At 41.5% G+C, this 23,948-nt stretch overlaps 1 protein-coding gene across 1 annotated transcript in view; it reads left to right on the forward strand.

The window, feature by feature from the left end:
- The window catches only part of NANOGNB (NANOG neighbor homeobox), a 26,060-nt gene extending 3,905 nt beyond the window's left edge, over positions 1-22,155 (forward strand). Inside the window, exon 3 of the mRNA XM_059404546.1 lies at positions 21,939-22,155. Coding sequence (XP_059260529.1) covers positions 21,939-22,155 — 217 coding nt within the window. The remainder of the gene's footprint in view (positions 1-21,938) is intronic.
- Positions 22,156-23,948: the final 1,793 nt, after the last annotated feature.

Consider the following 23,948-nt stretch of genomic DNA (forward strand, 5'->3'; position numbering starts at 1 on the left):
AAAAAAAAAATGGAGGCTCAATGCTAACTAGGATAAATGAGGGGGAAGAGAGAATTGGTGATATAGAAGACAAAATAATGTAAAATAAAGAAGCTTAGCAGAAGAGAGACAAACAACTATTGGATGACGGGGGAGAATTCAATAGATAAGTGCTATCATAAGATGAAACAATATTAGATTATTTGGGATTCCAGAAGAAGGGGGGGCAGAAGGTATTAGAACAAATTATAGTAGAGAATTTCCTTAATATGGCAAAGGGAACAAGCATCAAAATCCAGGAGGCACAGAGAAGCCCCCTCAAAATCAATAAAAATGGGTCCACAACCCATCATCTAAAAATGAAACTTACAAGTCTTAGTGACAAAGAGAAAATCCTGAAAGCAGCTTGGGACAAGAAGTCTGTAACATACAATGGTAAAAATATTAGATTGACAGCAGACTTATCCACAGAGACCTGGCAGGCCAGAAAAAACTGGCATGATATATTCAGAGCACTAAATGAGAAAAATATGCAGCCAAGAATACTATATCCAGCTGGGCTATCATTGAAAATAGAAGGAGAAATCAAAAGTTTCCAGGACAAACAAAAACTAAAAGAATTTGCAAACACCAAACCAGCCCTATAGGAAATATTGAAAGGGGTCCTCTAAGTAAAGAGAGACCCTAAAAGTATTAGACCAGAAAGGAACAGAGACAATATACAGTAACCGTCACCTTACAGGCAATACAACAGCATTAAATTCATATCTTTCAATAGTTACCATGAATGCAAATGGTCTAAATATCCCAATCAAAAGACACAGGGTATCAGGATGGATAAAAAAATAAAACCCATCAATATGTTGTCTACAAGAAACCCATTTTAAACCCAAAAACACCTCCAGATTTAAAGTGAGGGGGTGGAAAACAATTTACCATGCTAATGGATATCAAAAGAAAGCTGGGGTGGCAATTCTTATAAGAGATAAATTAAATTTTAAGCCAAAGACTATAATAAGAGATGAAGAAGGACACTATATCATACTCAAAGGTTCTGTCCAACAAGAAGATCTAACAATTTTAAATATCTATGCCCCTAACATGGGAGCAGCCAACTATATATACCAATTAATAACAAAATCAAAGAAACACATCAACAATAATACAAATAATAGTAGGGGACTTTAACACTCCCCTCATTGAAATGGACAGATCATCCAAGCAAAAGATCAACAAGGAAATAAAGGCCTTAAATTACACACTGGACCAGATGGTCATCACAGATATATTCATAACATTCCATCCCAAAGCAACTGAATACATATTCTTCTCTAGTGCACATGGAACATTCTCCAGAATAAATCAGTAGAGTATTCTCTACTATAATTTGCTCTCAAATCAGGTCTGAACTGGTACTGAAAGATTGGGATCATTCCCTGCATATTTTCAGACTGCAATGCTCTGAAGCTAGAACTCACTCACATGAGGAAAGTTGGAAAGAACTCAAACACATGGAAGCTAAAGAGCATCCTACTAAAGAATGAATGAGTAAACCAGGAAATTAAAGAAGAATTGAAAATATTCATGGAAACAAATGAAAATGAAAACACAACTGTTCAAAAATCTGTGGGACATAGCAAAGGCAGTCCTGAGAGGAAAGTATATAGCAATACAAGCCTTTCTCAAGAAACAAGAAAGGTCTCAAATACTACAACCTAACCCTACATCTAAAGGAGCTAGAGAAGGAACAGCAAAGAAAGCCTAAACCCAGCAATAGAGAAATAAGAAAAATCAGAGCAGAAATCAATGAAATAGAAACCAAAGAACAGTAGAACAAATCAACGAAACTAGGAACTGGTTCTTGGAAAGAATTAATAAGATTGATAAACCCCTGGCCAGACTTATCAAAAAGAAAAGAGAAAGGACCCAAATAAATAAAATCATGAATGAAAGAGGACAGATCACAACCAACACCAAATACATACAATTATAAGAACATACTATGAGCAACTATACGCCAGCAAATTTGACAATCTGGAAGAAATGGATGCATTCCTAGAGATATATAAAATACCAAATCTGAACCAGGAAGAAATAGAAAACCTGAGCAGACCCATAACCATTAAGGAGATTGAAGCAGTCATCAAAAATCTCCCAAAAAACAAGAGCCCAGGGCCAGATGGCTTCCCAGGGGAATTCTACCAAACATTTTTTTTTTTAAGATTTTATTTATTTATTTGACACAGAGAGAGAGAGAGATCACAAGTAGTCAGAGCTGCAGGCAGAGAGAGAAGGAGAAACAGGCTCCCTGCCGAGCAGAGAGCCCGATGTGGGGCTCAATCCCAGGAACCTGGGATCATGACCCATGCCAAAGGCAGAGGCTTAACCCACTGAGCCACCCATGTGCCCCTCTACTAAACATTTAAAGAATTAATACCTATTCTCCTGAAACTGTTCCAAAGAATAGAAATGGAAAGAAAACTCCCAAACTCATTTTATGAGGCCAGCATTAGCTTGACATTACCAAACCAGACAAAGACCTCATCAAAAAAGAGAATTACAGACCAATATCCTTGATGAACACAGATGTGAAAATTCTCACCAAAATACTAGCCAATAGGATCTGACAGTACATTAAAAGGATTATCCACCACAACCAAGTGGGATTTTTTCCAGTGCTGCAAGTTTGGTTCAACATCCACAAGTCAATGTGATACAATGCATTAATAAAAGAAAGAATAAGAACCACATGATATTCTTAATAGATGCAGAAAAAACATTTGACAAAGGATTGCATCCTTTCTTCATCAAAACTCTTCAAAATGTAGGAATATAGGGTACATATCTCAATATCATCAATGCCATCTATGAAAAACCCACAGCAAATATCGTTCTCAATGGAGAGAAACTGAGAGCTTTTCTACCAAGGTCAGGAACATGGCAGGGATATCCATTATCACCACTGCTATTCAACATAATACTAGAAGTCCTAGCCTCACCATCAGACAACAAAAAGAAATTAAAGGCATCCAAATTGGCAAAGAAGTCAAACTATCATCTTTGCAGATGATAGGATACTTTCTGTGGAAAACCCAAAAGACTCCATGCCAAATCTGCTAGAACTTGTACAGGAATTCAGTCAAGCATCAAGATATAAAATCAATGCACAGAAATCATCTGCATTTCTATATACCAACAACAAGACAGAAGAAAGAAAAATTAAGGGGCACCTGGGTGGCTCAGTGGGTTAAGCCTCTGCCTTTGGCTCATGATCCCAGGGTCCTAGGATCAAGCCCCGCAACAGGCTCTCTGCTCAGTGGGGAACCTGCTTCCTCCCCTCTCTCTGCCTGCCTCTCTGCCTACTTGTGATCTCTCTCTCTCTCTGTCAGATAAATAAATAAAATTTTTTAAAAAAAGAAAGAAAAATTAAGGAGTCAATCCCATTTACAATTGTACCCGAAACCATAAGATACCTAGGAATAAATCTAACCAAAGAGACAAAAAATCTGTACTCAGAAAACTATAAAGTATTCATGAGAGAAATTGAGGAAGACACAAAGAAATGGAAAAATGTTCCATGCTCATGGATTAGAAGAACAAATATTGTGAAAACATCTATGCTACCTAAAACAATCTACATGTTGCAATCCCTATCAAAATACCATCCTTTTTTTTTTTTCAAAGCAATGGAACAAATAATCCTAAAATTTATATGGAACCATAAAAGACCTCAAATAGCCAAAGGAATGTTGAAAAAGAAAGCCAAAGTTGGTGGCATCACAATTCCAGACTTCAAGCTCTATTACAAGGTTGTCATCATCAAGACAGTATGGTAATGGCACAAAAACAGACACACAGATCAATAGAGCAGAAGAGAGAGCCCAGAAATAGACCCTCAACTCTATGGTCAACTAATCTTTGACAAAGCAGGAAAGAATGTCCAATGGAAAAAAGACAGTTTCTTCAACAAATGGTGTTGGGAAAATTGGGCAGCCACATGCAGAAGAATGCAACTGGACCATTTCCTTACACCACACACAAAAATAGACTCAAAATGGATAAAATACCTCAATGTGAGACAGGAATCCATCAAAATCTTTGAGGAGAAACAGGCAGCAACCTCTTCTACATTAGCCACAGCAACCTCTTCCTAGAAACATCACCAAAAGCAAGGGAAGCAAGAGCAAAAGTGAACTATTAGGACTTCATCAAGATCAAAAGCTTTTACACAGCAAAGGAAACAGTTAATACAACCAAAAGATAACTGACAGAATGGGAGAAGATATTTGCAAATGACATATCAGATAAAGAGCTAGTATCCAAAATCTATAAAGAACTTATCAAACTCAACACCCAAATAACAAATAATCCAATCAAGAAATGGGCAAAGGACATGAACAGACACTTCTGCAAAGAAGACATCCAAATGGCCAACAGAGACATGAAGAAGTGCTCCACATCACTCAGCATCAGGGAAATACAAACCAAAACCACAATGAGATACCACCTCACACCAGTCAGAATGACTTAAATTAATAAGTCAGGAAATGACAGATGCTATAGAGGATGCGGAGAAAGGGGAACCCTCCAACACTGTTGGTGGGAATGCAAGCTGGTGCAGCCACTCTGGGAAACAGCATGAAGGTTCCTCAAAAAGTTGAAAATAGAGCTACCCTATGACCCAGCAATTGCACTACTGGGTATTTACCCTAAAGATACAAATGTAGTGATCCAAAGGGGCATCTACACCTAAATGCTTATAGTAGCAATGTCCACAATAGCCAAACTATGGAAAGAGCCTAGATGGCCATCAACAGATGAATGGATAAAGAAGATGTGCTATATACATACAATGGAATACTATTCAGCCATCAAAAGAAATGAAGTCTTGGGGCGCCTGGGTGGCTCAGTGGGTTAAAGCCGCTGCCTTCGGCTCAGGTCATGATCTCAGGGTCCTGGGATCGAGTCCCACATCGGGCTCTCTGCTCGGCAGGGGGCCTGCTTCCCTTCCTCTCTCTGTGATCTCTTCCCTTCCTCTCTCCTACTGTGATCTCTCTCTGTCAAATAAATAAATAAAATCTTTAAAAAAAAAAAAAAAGAAATGAAGTCTTGCCATTTGCAACGACGTGGTTGGAACTAGAGGGTATTATGTTGAGCGAAATAAGTCAATCATAGAAAGACAATTATCATATGCTTTCCCTGATATGAGAAATTTGAGAGGCAAAGTGGAAGGTTTGGGGAGTAGGGAAGGAAAAAATGAAACAAGATGGGATCAGGAGGGAGACAAACCATAAGAGACTCTTAATCTCACAAACAAACTGAGGGTTGCAGTGGGGGTTGGGGGGTAGGGAGAGGGTGGTTGGGTTATGGACATTGGGGAGGGTATGTGCTATGGTGAGTGCTGTGAAGTGTGTAATCCTGATGATTCACAGACCTGTACCCCAGGGCAAATAATACATTATATATTAATTTTTTAAAAAAAGAATATAAAACAATAGGATAGATATTACAAAAAAAAAAAAAAAAAAAAAAGACTGGATCTCTGCATCTGTCTTCCAGGATCTTCAAAGTTATAAGGAGGCCTTAAGTGAATTCAGTAACGTATGCCATCCAGATGGTCCTGATGAAATCTCACTCTCTCAAGGCTGTGTGTCCTTGAAAATGGTTCATGAAGTAACAGTATGCCCTTTGTGTTCAGAACAACATCCAAGGCAATTGCCAAAGAATTGTGGGAAAGAACTGTGGGAACAGTGGACAGAATATACATTCCAAGGATATGGGAGGGATGAGGAGCCTCCAGTTGCCCAGACCTGGGTCACAAGTCAACCAGCAATCACACCCTCTTCCGTTAATTCCTCTGACACTCTGCTTCTTGTGTGACAGTTCTTTAAGAAATTTTTTTTAAGATTTTTATTTATTTGACAATCAGAGAGAGAGAGAAAAAGAGCATATGCAGAGGGAGCAGCAGGCTGAGGAAGAGAGAGAAGCAGGCTCCAGCTGAGCAGGGAGCCCAGACGTGGGGCTCAATCCCAGGACCCTGGGATCATGACCTGAGCTGAAGGCAGATGCTTAACTAACTGAGCCACCCAGGGGCCCCCTCATATGACTTAATAAAGATAATATATTAGCAGACTCATCAGGCATGACCACACAACATTCTCCTTGGATAACCCTTGCAAGGCAGTAATGATGTCCAAGTCCATCCTATTTTGGAGGACAGTTCTTCTCACGAGAGACATTTCAGTAGTCAGTAAAGACAGGCTTTGCCAGCTATCATTTAAGGCATTTGGGTAAATATTATAAGGACTTCTATGAGTGCCACATTTTTCTCCAGGCACAAAGAGAGGGACAAAGATGGCAGTCAAATAACTGTACAAATGAAAACAGAATGTGCCCACCTGAACTTGAGGAAAAGAAAGTTGGCAGCTTTAGGAACTTGACCTGGTTGTTCATACATGTTACCTGGGGGCAGACAGCGATGTCAGGTGTGAGGAGATGGACTAGGAGTAAGATATGCCCGATGAGGACCCCCATCCTCACCCCTCCCCTCTTCATCCCTTGGGTGTTCCAATCCAGGTAGGGTGCATTTCAATAGGTGCAGCTTGTAGCAAGACAACAGGATCCCAGTGAGATCAAGCTGTACCCCCTCAGCCAGGGGCAAAAAGTAACTCACCCACCCTGATGGGACATCCCACTGCAAATTCTAGTAGATCATTCTTTTTTCAGGCACCACTGGGGCTTGGTGTTCTCAGCAGCATATCACGTGGATCCACAGTAAGACTTGGGGCATTGGTTGTTTCCCATGATTTTTACACTTTTATGACACCAAGTGTCTCAGCAGTAGTCCCCAGTTGGGCACACAGAGCAATAGGCTCTACTGGCTGATCATTCAAATGTATTAAAGGCTGGGGCAGTACTTCAGTCCACCCAGCCCAAGTGGTTTTACTTGTTAATAATACAACCTGCTGGTGCCTGGATGGCTCAGTTGGTTAAGCAACTGCCGTTGGCTCAGGTCATGATCCTAGAGTCCCAGGGAAGGGATCAAGTCCCACATCAGGCTTCCTGCTCAGCAGGGAGTCTGCTTCTCCCACTGACTTCTCTCCTCTCATGCTCTCATTCTCACATTCTCTCTCTCTCTCTCAAATAAATAAATAAAATCTTTAAAAAAAAAAAAAAATGCGGGCGCCTGGGTGGCTCAGTGGGTTAAGCCGCTGCCTTTGGCTCAGGTCATGATCTCAGGGTCCTGGGATCGAGTCCCGCATCGGGCTCTCTGCTCAGCAGGGAGCCTGCTTCCTCCTCTCTCTCTCTCTCTGCCTGCCTCTCTGCCTACTTGTATTCTCTCTCTGTCAAATAAATAAATAAAATCTTTAAAAAAAAAATGCAACCTGCTACTTAAATATTCTATTTTTCCTTTCTACCAGTTCTGCTGCTTACAGGGTATAGGGGAGATGAAACCTCCATTCAATGCCATGCTCTCGCCCAGTCTTGCATATCATGACCTTGGAACATGACCTCCCAACTCTATTGAGTGGGAGTACTTGGTACTCAACTTCTCTAATTCCCTAATGGTAACAGCCTGGTTTTGCACGGTGACAGGGAAAACCTTGGTTTCAACCTGATGCAGCGTCTACACAAACCAGGACTCATTTAGAACCTTCCTTCAGGGGGCCCCTGGGTGGCTCAGTTGATTCAGCATCTGCCTTCAGTTTTGGGTCTCAATCCTGGATCTAGCCCTGAATCGGGTTCCCTGATCAATAGGAAGCCTGTTTCTCTCTCTCCCTCTGCTGCTCTCTGCCGCCTTGTGCTTTCTCTTGCTCTTTCTTCCACTGTCTGTCAAATAAATAAATGAAATCTTAAAAAAAAAAAAAAAAAAAAAAAAAGAACGCTCATTCAGAGGGAGGGGCCACTATAATCAATTTGCCAACCACTTAGTGGTTGGGTACTATGGCAAATAGATCCACACTTCTTTGGTAATTGCCTTAGGTGTTGTTCCAAACACAAGGGGCATGCTGTTACTTCATGAACCAAGTCACTGTATCTCCAGAGCAAGCCACCATCCTTGGCAAAATGCCATCGTACCCAAGCACCTCAGTGGCCACTTTTCCTATGCACCCAATTTGCTGGGTCTACAGTGGGGCAGTAGCTTCCCGACTGCTGGGGGTGTCAGTCCCTTACACAGGGAAAGACAGTAACAACTACTTCAGGCTCTTGCAAGAGAACCCAAAAGTCTTTCCATATATATATTCTTTTAATTTTTAAAGTCATCTCCACTACACCCAACATGGGCCTCAAAGTCTCCACCCGGAGTACAAGAGTCTCAGGTTCCACCAACTGAGTCAGCCAAGCACCTGTCTTTCCACATATTCTGACCCTACAAGGGTTTATTGCTAAATATCCACCCCTTGGCTTCTCACTGGCGGAGCCATAGGGTAAGATCCCTTTAGAGCAGGCCAGCTGTCAGCACAAAGTGTTAATGGCCAGGCTTTCTGAGTGATCACCCACCAAACTGCTCTAAGTCCAACCCAAGGGCGGCTATAGTTCATTCCTCTTCAATCCAGATGGTGTCAGTGTTGGGCTGAAGAGCCACTGCGGTCCCCAGAAGCAGATGGTCCCACTAGATCTGTAAACAAAGCATTAGCGGGAATTCCTCCCCTCCCCCTCCCTCTCTACCGGCCACAGGAGTCACCACAGGAATAGGGGTGGGGTATTTGGAGGATTTTCATGGATTTACAGGGCCTACTTGCGCTGCATTTCTGGACCAAGTGGGCTGGGGACAGAGTGTTCTTCTGTTACAAACAGGCATGACTCTTAATCAAAGTGTAAGTTTGAGCCATGGCAAATAACATACGTAATGGTAAAACGTTCAAAGCTTTCCCTGTTAGACTGAGAGAATAATCTGTAGCTGCCCATGATTCCTACATCTGTTTGGTATTGTACTGGAAATCCTGATAAGTACAATAATGACACACACACACAAATTACAAGGTATAAGAATTTTAAAAACGAAAAAATATGATTCTTTACATGAAAATTATGTATGGAAAAAAGTTTTAGGTCTACAGATAAATTATTAGGATTAAAAAATTAAGAAGACCGGGGCACCTGAGTTAAGCCTCTGCCTCCGGCTCAGGTCATGATCTTGGGGTCCTGGGATCCAAGCCCAGCATCAGGCTCTCTGCTCAGCGGGGAGCCTGCTTCCCGCCTCTCTCTGCCTGCCTCCCTGCCTACTTGTGATCTCTGTCTGTCAAATACATAAATAAAATCTTTTTAAAAATTAGGAAGATTGCTAGATCAAAAATCAATATATAAAATTCTAACATATTTCAACTTACTAGTAAGAGAAGAAAATAAAATTTAGGAAAGAATGTGATGTACAATAGCATCAAAATTCTCCAGGACCTAGAATTAGATGTAACAAAAGATAAGTAACATGTCTACATAGAAAACTATATTTTAATTCAAGAAATTAGGGGCGCCTGGGTGGCTCAGTCATTAAGTGTCTGCCTTCCACTCAGGTTATGATCCCAGGGTCCTGGGATCCAATCCTGCATCTGGCTCCCAGCTCAGCGGGAAGCCTGATTCTCCCTCTCCCACTCCCCGTTTGTGTTCCCTCTCTCACGATCTCTCTCTCTCTCTCTCTCTAATAAATAAATAAATAATCTTTTAAAAAACTAAGATGATAAGAGCGAGGTAAATCTTTGCTGTACTACAAAATTCAATATTTTTTCAAAATTCAATATTTTAAATGTGTAAATATCCTCCAAATTTCTATGTATTCACTGTAATTGCAAACAAATCCTTAAAATATTTTTTTAAAAATTTGACAAATTGACTCCAAGTTTATGTGATGGCCTTTGAGTCAATAACATGGGCCAAAAAAATAGCCTAGACACTGGGTTAAAAGAGTAAAATACGTGAACTTATTCTGTTCAATATCATTATTTATTATAGTTATAACAACTAAGACAGTGTAATCCTGCACATAGGTAGGCAAGTAGACCAGTGAAATTGAATAAATTACACACATATGGAGACTCAATAAAGTTAGCACTGAAGAAAAATGGGAAAATAATCTCATTAACTAGTACTAGGACATTTGTTTATCCATATAATCATCCATATGAAAAATAATAAAATTAGACTTCTACCTAACACCATACACAAAAATCAATTCCAGGCATTTCATAGATCTAAATGGGAAAAGCAAAACAATAAAACTTTTAAAAAGCAATATAATTGAATGAAGTTGGATGCATACCTAATGCCATATAAGAAAGCTACTTGAAAATGGATCAAAGACCTAAATTTAAGACCTAAAATCATAAAACTCCTAGAAGAAAACAAGGCCAAGGTTTCATGAAATTAGAATTGCATAGTAATTTCTTGGCTATGACACCAAAGTCACAGACAACAACAAAATGTACACATATTGGACTTCAATTCAAAGTTCTGAAACTGAAAGGCACCTGGGTGGCTCAGTTGGTTAAGTGCCTGCCTTCAGCTCACCTCATGATCCCAGGGTCCTGGGATCAAGTCCCACATTGGGCTCATAAGGGAGTCTGCTTCTCCCTCTCCCTCTACCCTTTCCCCCCACCCCTGGTCATGCTCTCTCTCTTTTGCACTCCCTCTCAAATAAATAAATAAAACCTTTTTAAAAAAATTCTAAAATTGTAAAAATTTAAAAATTTCTGCACCAGAAGACAGTATCAACAGAGTACAAAGGCAAACCACAGAATGAAAAAAAATACTTACAAATCATATATAAGGATTCAGAAAATATAGGGAACTCCTAAAACTCAACCACACACACACACACACACACACACACACAAAATCCAACTCAGTTCAAAAATAGACAAAGGGGGGGCACCTGGCTGGCTCAGTCAGTGGAATGCATGATTCTTGATCACAGGGTTGTAAGTTCCAGCCCCATGCTGTGCGTAGCGATTACTTTAAAAAAAAAAATTTTTTAATATAGACAAAGGATTAATATTGTGTGTCAACTATATGTCAATTAAAAAAATTTTTTTAATAGAAAAATGGAACTGTGAGGGGGTATCCTAAGGAGAAAAGGAGCAAAAGACTAGAATAAACATTTCTCGAAGAAAGATATACGAGTGGCCAATAAGCACATGAAAAGATGTTCAATATCACTAATTATTAGGGAAATGTAATCAAAACAATAATGAGATATCACCTCATACCCATTAAAATTATTATGTATCAAAATTTTTTAAAAAAACAAACAAACAAACCCAAGTGTTGGCAAGCTTGTAAAGAAACCGGAACCCTTGTGCATTGTTGGTTGGAATGTAAAATGGTACAACCTTTATGGAAAACAGTATGACAGCTCCTTAAAATATTAAAAGTAGAATTGCTATTCTTCTAGCAATTCCACTTCTATACTCCAAAAAGTCTCAAACAGATATCTGTACACTCATGCTCATAGCAGCATTATTCAAAATATCTAAGACATGAAATCAACTCAAATGTCCATTGACAAATGAATGGATAAGCAAAACATGATACATATGTCCAATGGAACATTAGTCAGCCTTAAAAAGTAAGGAAATTCTGACATATGCTACAACATGGGTGAACCCTGAGGAATTTATGTTACGTGCAAAACCAAATTACAAAAAGACAAACATTGGGGTGCCTGGGTAGCTCAGTCAGTGAAGCGTCTTCCTTCAGTTCAGGTCATGATCCCAGGGTCCTGGGATCAAGCTCTGTGTCCTTGCTCAGCAGGGTGACTGCTTCTCCCTCTGCCTGCTGCTCCCCCTGCTTGTGTGTGTTCTTTCTTTCTCTGTCAAATAAATAAACTAAACTTTAAAAAAAAAAAAGACAAATAATGTCTGAGTTCAGTTATATGAGATAGAGTAGTCAAATCATAGACAGGAAGTAGACTGGTGGTTGCCTGGGGCTGGACTAAGGGCAGAATGCAGAATTCATTGGGTATAATCTTTCAGTTTTCCAAGAGGTATGGAGGTCAGTGGTGATGGCTGCACAACCTTATGAATGTGTTTATTGCCACTGAACTCTACACTGAAAAATTATTAAATAGTAAATTTTATGTTATGTGTATTTTACGACAATAAAAAAAATTGGGTAGGGGCGCCTGGGTGGCTCAGTGGGTTAAAGCCTCTGCCTTCGGGTCAGGTCATGATCTCAGGATCCTGGGATCAAGCCCCGCATCGGGCTCTCTGCTCAGCAGGTTAACCTTCTTCCCTCCCTCTCTCTCTCTCTGCCTGCCTCTCTGCCTACTTGTGATCTCTCTCTCTGTGTCAGATAAATAAATAAAATCTTTAAAAAAAATTTGGGGGTAAAAAAACAACATGGAAAAATATAATGACTTCAGGACACAGAAAGATTTCTCAAACAAGACACAAAAAGCATTAAGAAAAAGATCGATAAGTTAGACTGCACTAAGATCATCTGGTCATTAAAAAATATAAAGAACTAATACAAATCAATAAGAAGTCAAACAATCCAATAGAAGAATGGACAAATGAGCTCAGCAGACATTTCACAAAAGAAATGCAAATGCCCAATTTTTACCAACAAAGAAATGCCAGTTGCAAACACTATGAAACATAATTATATACTCACAAGGAAAAGCTAAATTTAAAAAATTGATAGTGCCAAGTATAGACAAGGATGCAGTAACTACCTCATATCAACTGTTAATAGGAATATATATTGGCAAAACCATTTTGAAACTAAATGTTTTACAGCGTCTTTTGAAGCTAAAAATATTCCTAACCTATAAATCAGCAATTCCACTACCCGGTATATGTCCTTAGAAATGCTTGTATGTAAGTCAGGAAGGATGGCGAGGATGCAGAGAAAGGGGAACCCTCCTACACTGTTGGTGGGAATGCAAGCTGGTGCAGCCACTCTGGAAAACAGCATGGAGGTTCCTCAAAAAGTTGAAAATAGAGCTACCTTACGACCCAGCAATTGCACTACTGGGTATTTACCCTAAAGATACGAACATAGTGACCTGAAGGGGCACATGCACCCGAATGTTTATAGTAGTTAATGTCCACAATAGTCAAACTATGGAAAGAACCTAGATGGCCATCAACAGATGAATGGATAAAGAAGAGGTGGAATATATACACAATGGAATACTATGCAGCCATCAAAAGAAATGAAATCTTGCCATTTGCAATGACGTGGATGGAACTAGAGCGTATCATGCTTAGTGAAATAAGTTAATTGGAGAAAGACAACTATCATATGATCTCCCTGATATGAGGAAGTGGAGATGCAATGTGGGCGGTTTGGGGGGTAGGAGAAGAATAAATGAAACAAGATGGGATCGGGAGGGAGACAAACCATAAGAGACTCTTAAACTGAGGGTGGCTGGGGGGTAGGGAGAGGGTTGTGGGGTTATGGACATTGGGGAGGGTATGTGATATGGTGAGTGCTGTGAAGTGTGTAAACCTGGCGATTCACAGACCTGTACCCCTGGGGCTAATAATACATTATATGTTTAACTAAAAACAATTTTTTTAGATTTAAAAAAAAAGAAATACTTGTATATAACCAGGAAAAATATATAAGAATGTCACAACATTGTTAGCAATACTTCTAAACTGGAAAAAATCCTATTACCTTGGCACCCAAATACATCTTAAACCACATTTAATCTCCAAATAAGGCAAACAGCAAAGTCATACTTCTGCCTAACATAGTACAACTATCCTGCATACAACCAAAAGCATGCTCTCTCCTGATAAGATGATAACAAAGTCTTTCAGTGATATTCATTCTTCTCTTTGATACCCTATAACTTAAATACTTTGCTATAAAGTTAACAATTACTGGTCGCCTGGGTGGCTCAGTGGGTCAAGCATCTGCCTTCAGCTTCAGGTCATGATTGCAGGGTCCTGGGATCGAGTCCCACATCAGGATCTCTGCTCAGCAAGGAGTCTGTTTCTCCCTCTCACTCTCTCTCCAATAAATACATAAAATCATTTTAAAAAGTTAAAGATTATTAATACATCCTATGTTAGATGATACAGGGATAAGAGAAGGAAGTAAATTGGGGCACCTGCATGGCTCAGGTGGCTAAGCCTCTGACTCTTGGGTTTTTTGTTTTGTTTTGTTTTGTTTTTAAAGATTTTATTTATTTATTTGACAGAGAGAGATCACAAGTAGGCAGAGAGGCAGGCAGAGAGAGGGGGAAGCAGGCTCCCCGCCGAGCAGAGAGCCCGATGTGGGGCTTAATCCCAGGACCCTGGGATCATGACCTGAGCCAAAGGCAGAGCCTTTAACCCACTGAGCCACCCAGGCGCCCCCAACTCTTGGTTTTGACTCAGGTCATGATCTCATGGGTCATGGGCTCAAGTCCTGTATCAGGCTCCCCGTTCAGTGAGGAAATCTGCTTGAAGATTCTCTCCCTTTGCCCCTCGCACCCCCCCCCAACCCCGCAACTCTCTCTCCCTCAAATAAATAAATCTTGGGAAAAAAAGGGAAGCGGATTCAAATACTTGCTACACATATACACACAAGCACATTCACACATACTTATAACTGTTAAAGACTGAACTATGCCCTCCCAAATTAATGTGTTGAGGCCATAACTCCCAACATGACTATATTTGCAGAAAAGACCTTTCAGGGGGTTATTAAGGTTAAATGAGATTAAAAGGGTAGGACCCTAATCCAACAAGGCTGATGTCCTTGTAAGAAGAGTAAGAGACAGAAGGCACCTGGGTGACTCAGTTGGTTAAGGGACAAACTTGATTTTGGCTCAGATCATGCTCTCAGGGTCACAGGATCAAGACCCACTGTGGGCTCTGTTCTCAGTGCAGAGTTGGCTTGGGATTCTTTTTCTCTCCTCTTCTCCCCTCCCCTCAAATAAAATCTTTTTTAAAAAGAGAGAAGGGGAGGAGGAAGACACACCAGGAGTACACACCCACAGACACAGAGGAAAGGCCATGTGAGGACACACCAATAAGGCCGCCATCTGCAAGCCCAGAAGAGAATTCTGGCCAGAACCCAGCTGTAGGGGCCAGAGGCAGACTGTCCCCAAATGTGCCACTTTAGCATATTGATTATTTTGAACAAAAGTTACTGAAGAGACACCTATGCAATAAGGACACTTCTCCTTATGCAATAAAGACTCCTATGCAATAAAGACACTTCCTCCTCTGTCCCCTGAAAGCAGGAAATAAATCTCCCATGTGAAAGGTAGCCTCCCTGTACCAGGAGGGAAAGAGATATCCTTCACCTGAAATAGGAAATGTAAAGCCCAGAAGGCTGTAGAAACAACCTTTGTTACTTTGTACTAATTCACCACCCCAGCCCAAATTCTGCTTAGAATTCCTTACTGATAGAAACTCTCAACGTTGAGTTTTCTTTGTCCTGTCATTTCCTCACAGATTTATTGTCTCTTTGTCTAAAAAGTATAAAAACCACCTGTCTGGGGTGCCTGGGTGGCTCAGTGGGTTAAGCCTCTGCCTTTGGCTCATGTCTTGATCTCAGGGTCCTGGGATCGAGCCCCACAATGGGCTCTCTGCTCCATGGGGAGCCTGCTTCCCCCTCTCTCTTCCGACTTGTGATTTCTGTCTGTCAGATAAATAAATAAAGCCTTAAAAATTAAAAAGAACCACCTGTCTTGATTACTTCTTTAGGTCTCAATCCTGGCATTGGGCCTCTGTGTGCCACAAAAAATAATCTTTAAGTTTTTCTCCTGTTAATCCGTCTCATGTAAACTTAATTCTTAGTCCTGCTAGATGAAATGTGGACTAAGGCAATTTCTTCTTCCTTGTCACACCCATACAAGCAGTGTGTAGTCTAGGACTTTCCGCCTCTAAGAGTGTAAGAAAATGAGTATCTGTTGTTTAAGTGACCATGTCTGGGCTAGTCTGTTATGGCAGCCTGAGGAGACTCACACAGCAACAAAAAGCTCAGAAACACCTAGAACAATCACAGTTTTTGTTTCTGTAACTGGTCACTGGTCATAGGTGGTATTTGTATCTACTTATTTCACAACTCATTCCATACTCCCTTTGAATCCAATGAGTTGCAAATAAACGCTAGAGGTCTAAAGCTAGTGAATAACGACAACGATACTGTATTACAATCGTCAAACTTGTTAGATTAGCACAAATTCCCTTTGTTCTCAGCAAGCACTTCAGCAGATAGCAATTTTTTTTTTCCTGGTAGTGACTTAAACTTCCCTATATTCTTCAAGGACCATTAATGGTCCTTCCTAGATTGGGTTATTGTCATTTTCTATTGACCCTAAGGTTAGAGCATGATCTCCAGGCCAGCAGAACATAACATCATTGGGACTGGAAGCCAAAATTTCCCTAGTGGATCACTAGACATAATAGGACGGATACACTCCTATTTCTACACCTTGGGTTCCTGGACTTGTAAATTCTGGCTAAGGGAAGACAATGCCACGGGTTGGATGATGACTTAAGAGCACACGCAACCTACTGGAGGACACTGCCCCAGACTGGAAAGGTATTGCTACCTAGCTGAGCACAGCAACTGAGTCTTCCGAAGTCTGTTCCTTCATTTTATCAACCCCCAACTACTTTTTTTTTTCCTAAGATTTTATTTATTTATTTGAGAGAGAGAGCAAGTGTGAGAACACAAGTAGGAGGAACAGCAGAGGAAAAGGGAGAAGCAGGCTCCCTGACTTGGGGCTTGATCCCAGGACTCCAGGATCATGACCTGAGCTTAAGACAGATGCTTAATCAACTGAACTACCCAGGTGCCCCAACTCAGCTACTTTGGAATGAAGGGAAATACCATGAGACCAGTGAATTCCCCAAGCATGAGCTCAGTGCAGCACTCCCTTTGCAATAGCTGTGAGCTCCTCCATTCGAAGCAATTCTGTGTGGATAATATGCTCTGTAGGTCCACAGATGGTAGTTTTGGCAGAAGCACTGCATTCAGGAAAGACAAATTCATGTACACACAGTATGTGTTGATTTCAATAAGAACAAAGTCTTATTATCTTTCCAAGATGGAAGTGATCCAATGTAATCCACCTGTCACTAGGTAGATGGCTGAGGACCCACCCTGGGGAGTGGTGCTGTGTTGGGGATGCAGTCTTGGTCTTCACTGCTGGCAGATGGGGCACTCAGTGGTGGCTGTAGCCAGGTGAGTCTCAGTGAGTGAAAGTCCCTGTTGCTGAGTCTATACATAAACTCCATCCCTGTCATCACTTTAGTTCTCATCATGCCCCATTTTCTACTGGACTCCCTGCCTGACCCTAACCTGAGATCTGCCAGATATCTTTCCTACTGAAATATAAAAATTAAGGGGAAAGTGAGGGGCACCTGGGTGGCTCAGGTCATGGTCTCAAAGTCCTAGGATCAAGCCCTCCATCGGGCTCTCTGCTCAGCAGGGAGCCTGCTTCCCCCTCTCTCTCTCTGCCTGCCTCTCTGCCTATTTGTGATCTCTGTCAAATAAATAAATAAAGTCTTTAAAAAAAAATTAAGGGGAAAGTGAGTCACTTTTTACAACCATGTCTATCCATTTTTTTCTTACACTCTGTCTACCTGGTCCCTAAAATGTTTAAGTTTGCAGCCTTGCTCTGCCTTTCCACTCTGGTTGCCTTTACAGCTTCCATGACCAGCTATAGACCATGAATGCACAAATCTGTGTAAGACGAGATCTCTCTCAAGAGATCTTATTCCAGCAATATCTGGATGTATCTCAGATACATCAGTCTTATAATTAAAAATTGAGTGATTGAAAAAGTAAGATGAAATAAAATCGAGTGACTGGCAACTATGTCTACTAAGACACTCGAGCCAGAAAAAGTGTCTTGGAGATCCCCATTTGTCTTGCCACCTACATCAAATCAGTGGCCAACCCTGATCCAGTTCTACCTATTTTTCTTTTAAGATTTTATTTATTTATTTGGCAAAGAGAGCAGAAGCAGAGGGAGTAGAAGATAAAGGGAGAAGGAGAAGCAGGCTCCCGGCTGAGCTCCTGCTTCCTAGCCCCACATGGGACCCAAGCCAAAGGCAGACACTTAACTGACTGAGCCTCCCAGGTGCCCCTCAGTTCTACCTATTAATGTAATTTGTATAAATGTAGTTCAAACACATTCACTCCCACTTCTCTCTGCATGGCTCCCACTTTCCCAGAGACTCTGATCACTTTTGCCCACATCCAGAGTCGGCAAATTTTGTCTGCAGAGGGTCAAGTAGTACATATTTTAGGATTTGCAAACTGTATGGTCTCTGTTACAGCTACTCAGTTCTGCTGTTATAGCAAGAAAGCAGCCATGAACAGTATGCAAATAAATGAGCGAGGCTGTGTTCCAATACAATTTTATTTAAGGACACTGAAATTTGAATTTCAGATACTATTCACAAGTCACAAAGTATTAATCATTTGACTTTATCCCCTAACCATCTAAAAATGTATAAAATGGGGTACCTGGGGATGCATGGGTGCCTCAGTTGGTTAAACATCTGCCTTCAGGGACACCTGGGTGGCTCACTGGGTTAAAGCCTCTGCCTTCAGCTCAGGTCATAATCCCAGGGTCCTGGGATCGAGCCCCACATCGGGCTCTCTGCTCTGCGGGGAGCCGGCTTCTTCCTCTCTCTCTGGCTGTCTCTGCCTACTTGTGATCTCCGTCTGTGAAATAAATAAATAAAATCTTTAAAAAAAAATCTGCCTTCGGCTCAGGTCATGATCTCAGAGTCCTGGGATCGAGTCCCGCATCGGGCTCTCTGCTCAGCAGGGAGCCTGCTTCCTCCTCTCTCTCTCTCTGCCTGCCTCTCTGCCTACTTGTGATCTCTCTCCGTCAAATAAATAAATAAAATCTTTAAAAAAATAAATAAATAAATTCAATTAATTAAAATGTACTGTATTATTGGTTTCAGAGGTACAGACCTTGACTCATCAGCCTTATATAACACCCAGTGCTTTCCATCACATGGTGCCCTCCTTAATGTCCATCACCCAGTTACCCCATCTCTCTACCCTCCTCCACTCCAACAACCCTCAGTTTGCCTCCTATGATTGGGAGTCTCTTATGGGTTGTCTGCCTTTCTGTTTTCCTCCTGTTTTGTTTTTTTTCTCTCTTCCCCTCTGATCCTGTCTTGTTTCTTAACTTCTGCATACCAGTGAGATCATATAATACTTGTCTTTCTCTGATTGACTTATTTCACCTAGTATAATACCTTCTAGTTCCATCCACATTGTTGCAAGATTTTTTTTTTTTGATGGTTAAGTAATATCCCGTTGTGTATATATATACCACATCTTTTTTATCCACTCATCTGTCAATGGACATCGGGACTTTCTCCATAGATTGGTTATTGTGGACACTGCTGCCGTAACCATTGGGGGGCAGGTCCTCCTTTGGTTCATAATATTTGTATCATTGGAGTAAATACCCAGTAGCACGATTGTCGGGTTGTAGGATTTCAACTTTTGAGGAATTTCCATACTGTTTTCCAGAGTGGCTGCACCAGCTTGCATTCCCACCAACAGTGTAGGAGGGTTCCCCTTTCTCCACATCCTCACCAACACCTGTCATTTCCTGACTGGTTAATTTTAGCCATTCTGACTGGTGTGAGGTAGTATTGCATTGTGATTTTGATTTGTATTTCCCCGATGCCGAGGGATGTTGAGCACTTTTTCATGTATCTGTTCGCCATTTGAATGTCTTCTGCCCATTTCTTTTTTTTTTTTCAAAGATTTTATTTGTTTATTTGTCAGAGAGAGAGAGAATGCGAGTGCACAAGCAAGCAGAGCAGCAGGCAGAGGCAGAGAGAGAAGCAGGCTCCCTGCCAAGCAAGGAGCCCAATGTGGCACTCGATCCCAGGATCCTGGGATCACGGCCTGAGCTAAAGGCAGAGGCTTAAACTAATGAGCCACCCAGGCACCCCTCTTACCTTTTTATAGAAAATGGCCAGTCACGTGATAAAGACTAAAACACTTCTAGGAATTTTTATGAGTTCATTTATCAAACACATTTTGTAAGAACTCACTACATAAAAAGTTCCTTTGGAATTTGGTCCACAAATTTACTTAACAGGCCAGAAATTTAAAACCTTTAAGTAAATGAGAAAGTGGAAAATCCCTAATCCTATTATGTGTAATTACTAAAGGGATATACACACATATCAAAAAGTTTTGCTGGGGAGCCTGGGTGGCTCAGGGGGTTAAGCCTCTGCCTTCAGCTCAGGTCCTGATCTCAGGGTCCTGGGATTGAGCCCTGCATCGGGATCTCTGCTCAGCAGGGAGCCTGCATCCCTCTCTCTCTGCCTGCCTCTCTGCCTACTTGAGATCTCTCTGTCAAATAAATAAATAAAATCTTAAAAAAAAAAAAAAAGTTTTGCTTACACAAGGTACAAACTATAAATGGGAGGTGCTTTTTGAGTAAAAACAAAGAACTAGCTGATATCCTTGGTTTTGTCACCATAGCTCAGATGAAGAGACCTGAATTTGCTGTCAACTCCCGTGACCGAAAAAAGTGAAGATAAAAAGCTTAATTAGTTTTATTACATATTTTTCCAGCCATTAATGGAGATGTAACTATGAAAGATTAAAATTGCCTTAAAAGGGGGTTGAAATAGCAGCTATGAAAGCAAAATTCAAGCATGATTCCAAGGATGCTTTCAGCGTTAGAGTTAGCTTCCTTTGTCAAACAAAAATCTTCACAACTTCATCAAAAACTTCATCAACAGGAGTGCCTAGCCAGCTCATAGGTGGAGCAGGCAACTTTTTTTTTTTTTTTTTTTTTAAGATTTATTTGTCAGAGAGAGAGAGTCCACCAAAGGGAGAAGCAGGCTCCCTGCCAAGCAAGGAGCCCAATGCAGAGCTCTGATCCTGGGAACCCCGGGATCCTGATCTGAACCAACTGAGCCAGCCAGGTGTCCCAGAGCCTGAAATTCTTGATCTCTAGGCTGTAAGTTCGAGTTCCACCTTAAAATCTTAAAAAAAAAAAAAAAAAAATAGGGTTGTCTGGGTGGCTCAGTGGGTTAAGCCTCTGCCTTTGGTTCTGGTCATGATCTCAGGGTCCTGAGATCAAGCCCTGCATTGGCCTCTCTGCTCAGCAGAGAGCCTGCTTCCCTCTCTCTCTCTGCCTGCCTCTCTGCCTACTTGTGATCTCTCTAGTTGTCAAATAAATAAAATCTTAAAAAAAAAAAAAAAAAGGTAGGGGGCACCTGGGTGGCTCAGTTAGTTGAGCACCTGCCCAGGCCATGATCCCAGAGTCCTGGGATGGAGTCTCGCATCACCTCCCTGCTCATCAGAAAGTCCGCTTCTCCCTCTGCCAGCTGCTCCCCCTGCCTGTGCTCTGCCTCTCTCTTAAATAAATAAATACAAATCTTAAAAACCAAAAAAAAAAAAAAACACCCACAGAAAAAAGACACTCTTACGAGGCACCTGACTGGCTCCGTGGGAAGATCATGGGACTCTTGATCCAGACCTCGAGCCCCATGCTGGATGTAGAGATTACTTAAATAAATAAATATTAAAACACCACCAGCAGCAACTTCATCAACAGACTTAGAGGCATCTATTTGCTTGACTTTCTCCATTCCTTCACATAAGTCAGTAATTGGCTTGGTAAGCTAACTATAGGTCTGAATTCTCCTTTCCAAGCTCCCTTCTACCACTTCTCTTTCTCTTTCCAAGACATTGGTCCATACAGATCTCCTTATCACAGTCAAAACACAGATAGATAGATAGATAGATAGATAGATAGATAGATATAGATATAGATATGGCCTGTCCCAACCTTGAAGGTTGTCTTTGATTTCTTGGAAACCCCCCAATCAGGAATCTATTCTGCGCAAGGGCAGCCAGCATCGGATCCCTTTCCCTCTTGAACAGACGGATGGTTATTTCAACTGTCATAATCTTTCCATCTTTAATGGGCTCAGATGAGCCTCAGAGTCTCACATGAGCTCAGAGTCCTGTGAATCTGGGTTCTTCCTTTTCATCCTGAAGTTCTTCCGCAGAAGGCTGTGTGTAGCCCTATTTCTCGCAGACACGGGCGCACTGGATCCCCGGGCCGGAGCGGGGACCCCGGAGGATAAACGCCAAGGTCCGCAGAGCGCGGTTCCAGCACACGACGTGCAGCGGCCCGCAGCCATAGCGGTTCAGCTTCAGCGTACACCGCTTCTCTCCCTGAGGGAGCTGACAGTCGCAGGGTATGGTGATACTCCGATCTCTTAACTGATTTCCCTCTGAGACAGAAGACCCTCCTGGGTACTCTTGCTGTGTTGTGCACACGCACCACAGTTCCGTCACACCTTAACGCACTGCTCTGTTCGCGTGGCTTCTCTTCTATACCACACTATAAAATGCTTTGGTGCAGAAAGCATGCATAATCCGTTTCCTTTTCCTAGCACTTGATATCTCAGACATGCTTAATACATACGTGTTGAGCGAGCGAATTAAAGCATTCCCTAAAACATAGCCTGCATAGAGAATATACAGCGGCAAACATGGACAGAGCATTTCCTGCATGCCATGCCCACATCTGATCAGTTTGTATATATGTATCCTCACTTGTTACAAATATGAAGGAAACAGGCATAGAAATGGGAAACCACTTGTCACTTGGGAGTGGGTAGAATGGGGATTCAAATTCAGGCTCAGGGAAGGGGGATGGCTGGCTGGCTCAGTTCCTACAGCCTACAACTCTTGATGTCGGGGTCCTGAGTTCAAGCCCCATGTTGGGCAAGGAACCTAATTAAAAAAAAAAAATCATGTTGGAAACACTTTTGTGTTTTCTTTTGAAACTGACAAAGGTCTAAGGGACATTGGATTTTGAGATTCTGAGCATTTAACAAAACGTGCAAACTAGCCTACTTAGGTGCTGGAACTGCTTTGTCTCTTCAATGGATTTGTATACATAAGTAAAAAATTCATCAAGCTGTACAACTTGAGATTTGCTCCTTATATGCAAATTATTTCTAAATTTTAATTAAAAAAAAAAAAAAGCTTTGCCTCATTTTCTCACCCTCACTCTTAATAGTACATTCAACAAACGCTTCCTTAAACTTGAATTCCTAGGGTGCCTGGCTGGCTCAGTCAGAAGGGCATGTGACTCTGGGGGTTGTGGATGTAGACATTAATTTTTTAAATTTTATTTATTTATTTATTTAAGATTTTACTTGTTTATTTGACAGAGAGACCAGAAGTAGGTAGAGAGGCAGGCAGAGAGAGGGGGTGCGGGAAGCAGGCTCGATCCCAGGACCCAGAGACCATGACCTGACCTGAAGGCAGAGGCTAAACCCACTGAGCCACCCAGGCGCCCTACTTAAAAAAAAATAGAATCTTTTTTTTTTTTTTTTAAAGATTTTATTTATTTATTTGTCAGAGATAGAGGGAGAGAGAGCGAGTGAGCACAGGCAGACAGAGGCAGAGGAAGAAGCAGGCTCCCTGCCGAGCAAGAAGCCCAATATGGGACTCGATCCCAGGGCCCTGGGATCATGACCTGAGCCGAAGGCAGCTGCTTAACCAACTGAGCCACCCAGGCGTCCCTAAAAAAAATAAAATCTTAAAAAAAAGTTCCTTTTTCAACATCACACTATTTGCCTTAGCTTTGAACTCTTTTATACGATTAAACTTATTTACTCTTGGAAGGCAGGACCCTCTTGTTCCCTCTTCCTCTATTCCTTTTACAATATTAGAATACTCAGATGTCCTGAGGTATTATAATATTTAGGTGTGATATTTTGAGGGTTAACAGCTTTATTTCATCCCACTACCAGCCAATTATAGCAACAACTAAGGTGCTAGATTTTTCCCTTATTCTCCCCCCCCGCCCCCACCAGCTACCATCAAACCCCGCATCCCTCAGCCCCTCCCACCGCCTACTTTTTCCAAGTTCTTTATCCTGTTCTCCCACCTACTGAGAAGCCAGGAGCCTGTTCTCTTTGGGGCCACTTATATCACATTGTTCCAGAGCAGTTTTATACTTTGTTAAATTTTGGTAGATATTCCTAGGTGTTCCTCCCCTT

The sequence above is a fragment of the Mustela nigripes genome, chromosome 6 (assembly GCF_022355385.1).
Source record: "Mustela nigripes isolate SB6536 chromosome 6, MUSNIG.SB6536, whole genome shotgun sequence".
NCBI classification, from domain to species: Eukaryota; Metazoa; Chordata; class Mammalia; order Carnivora; family Mustelidae; genus Mustela; species Mustela nigripes.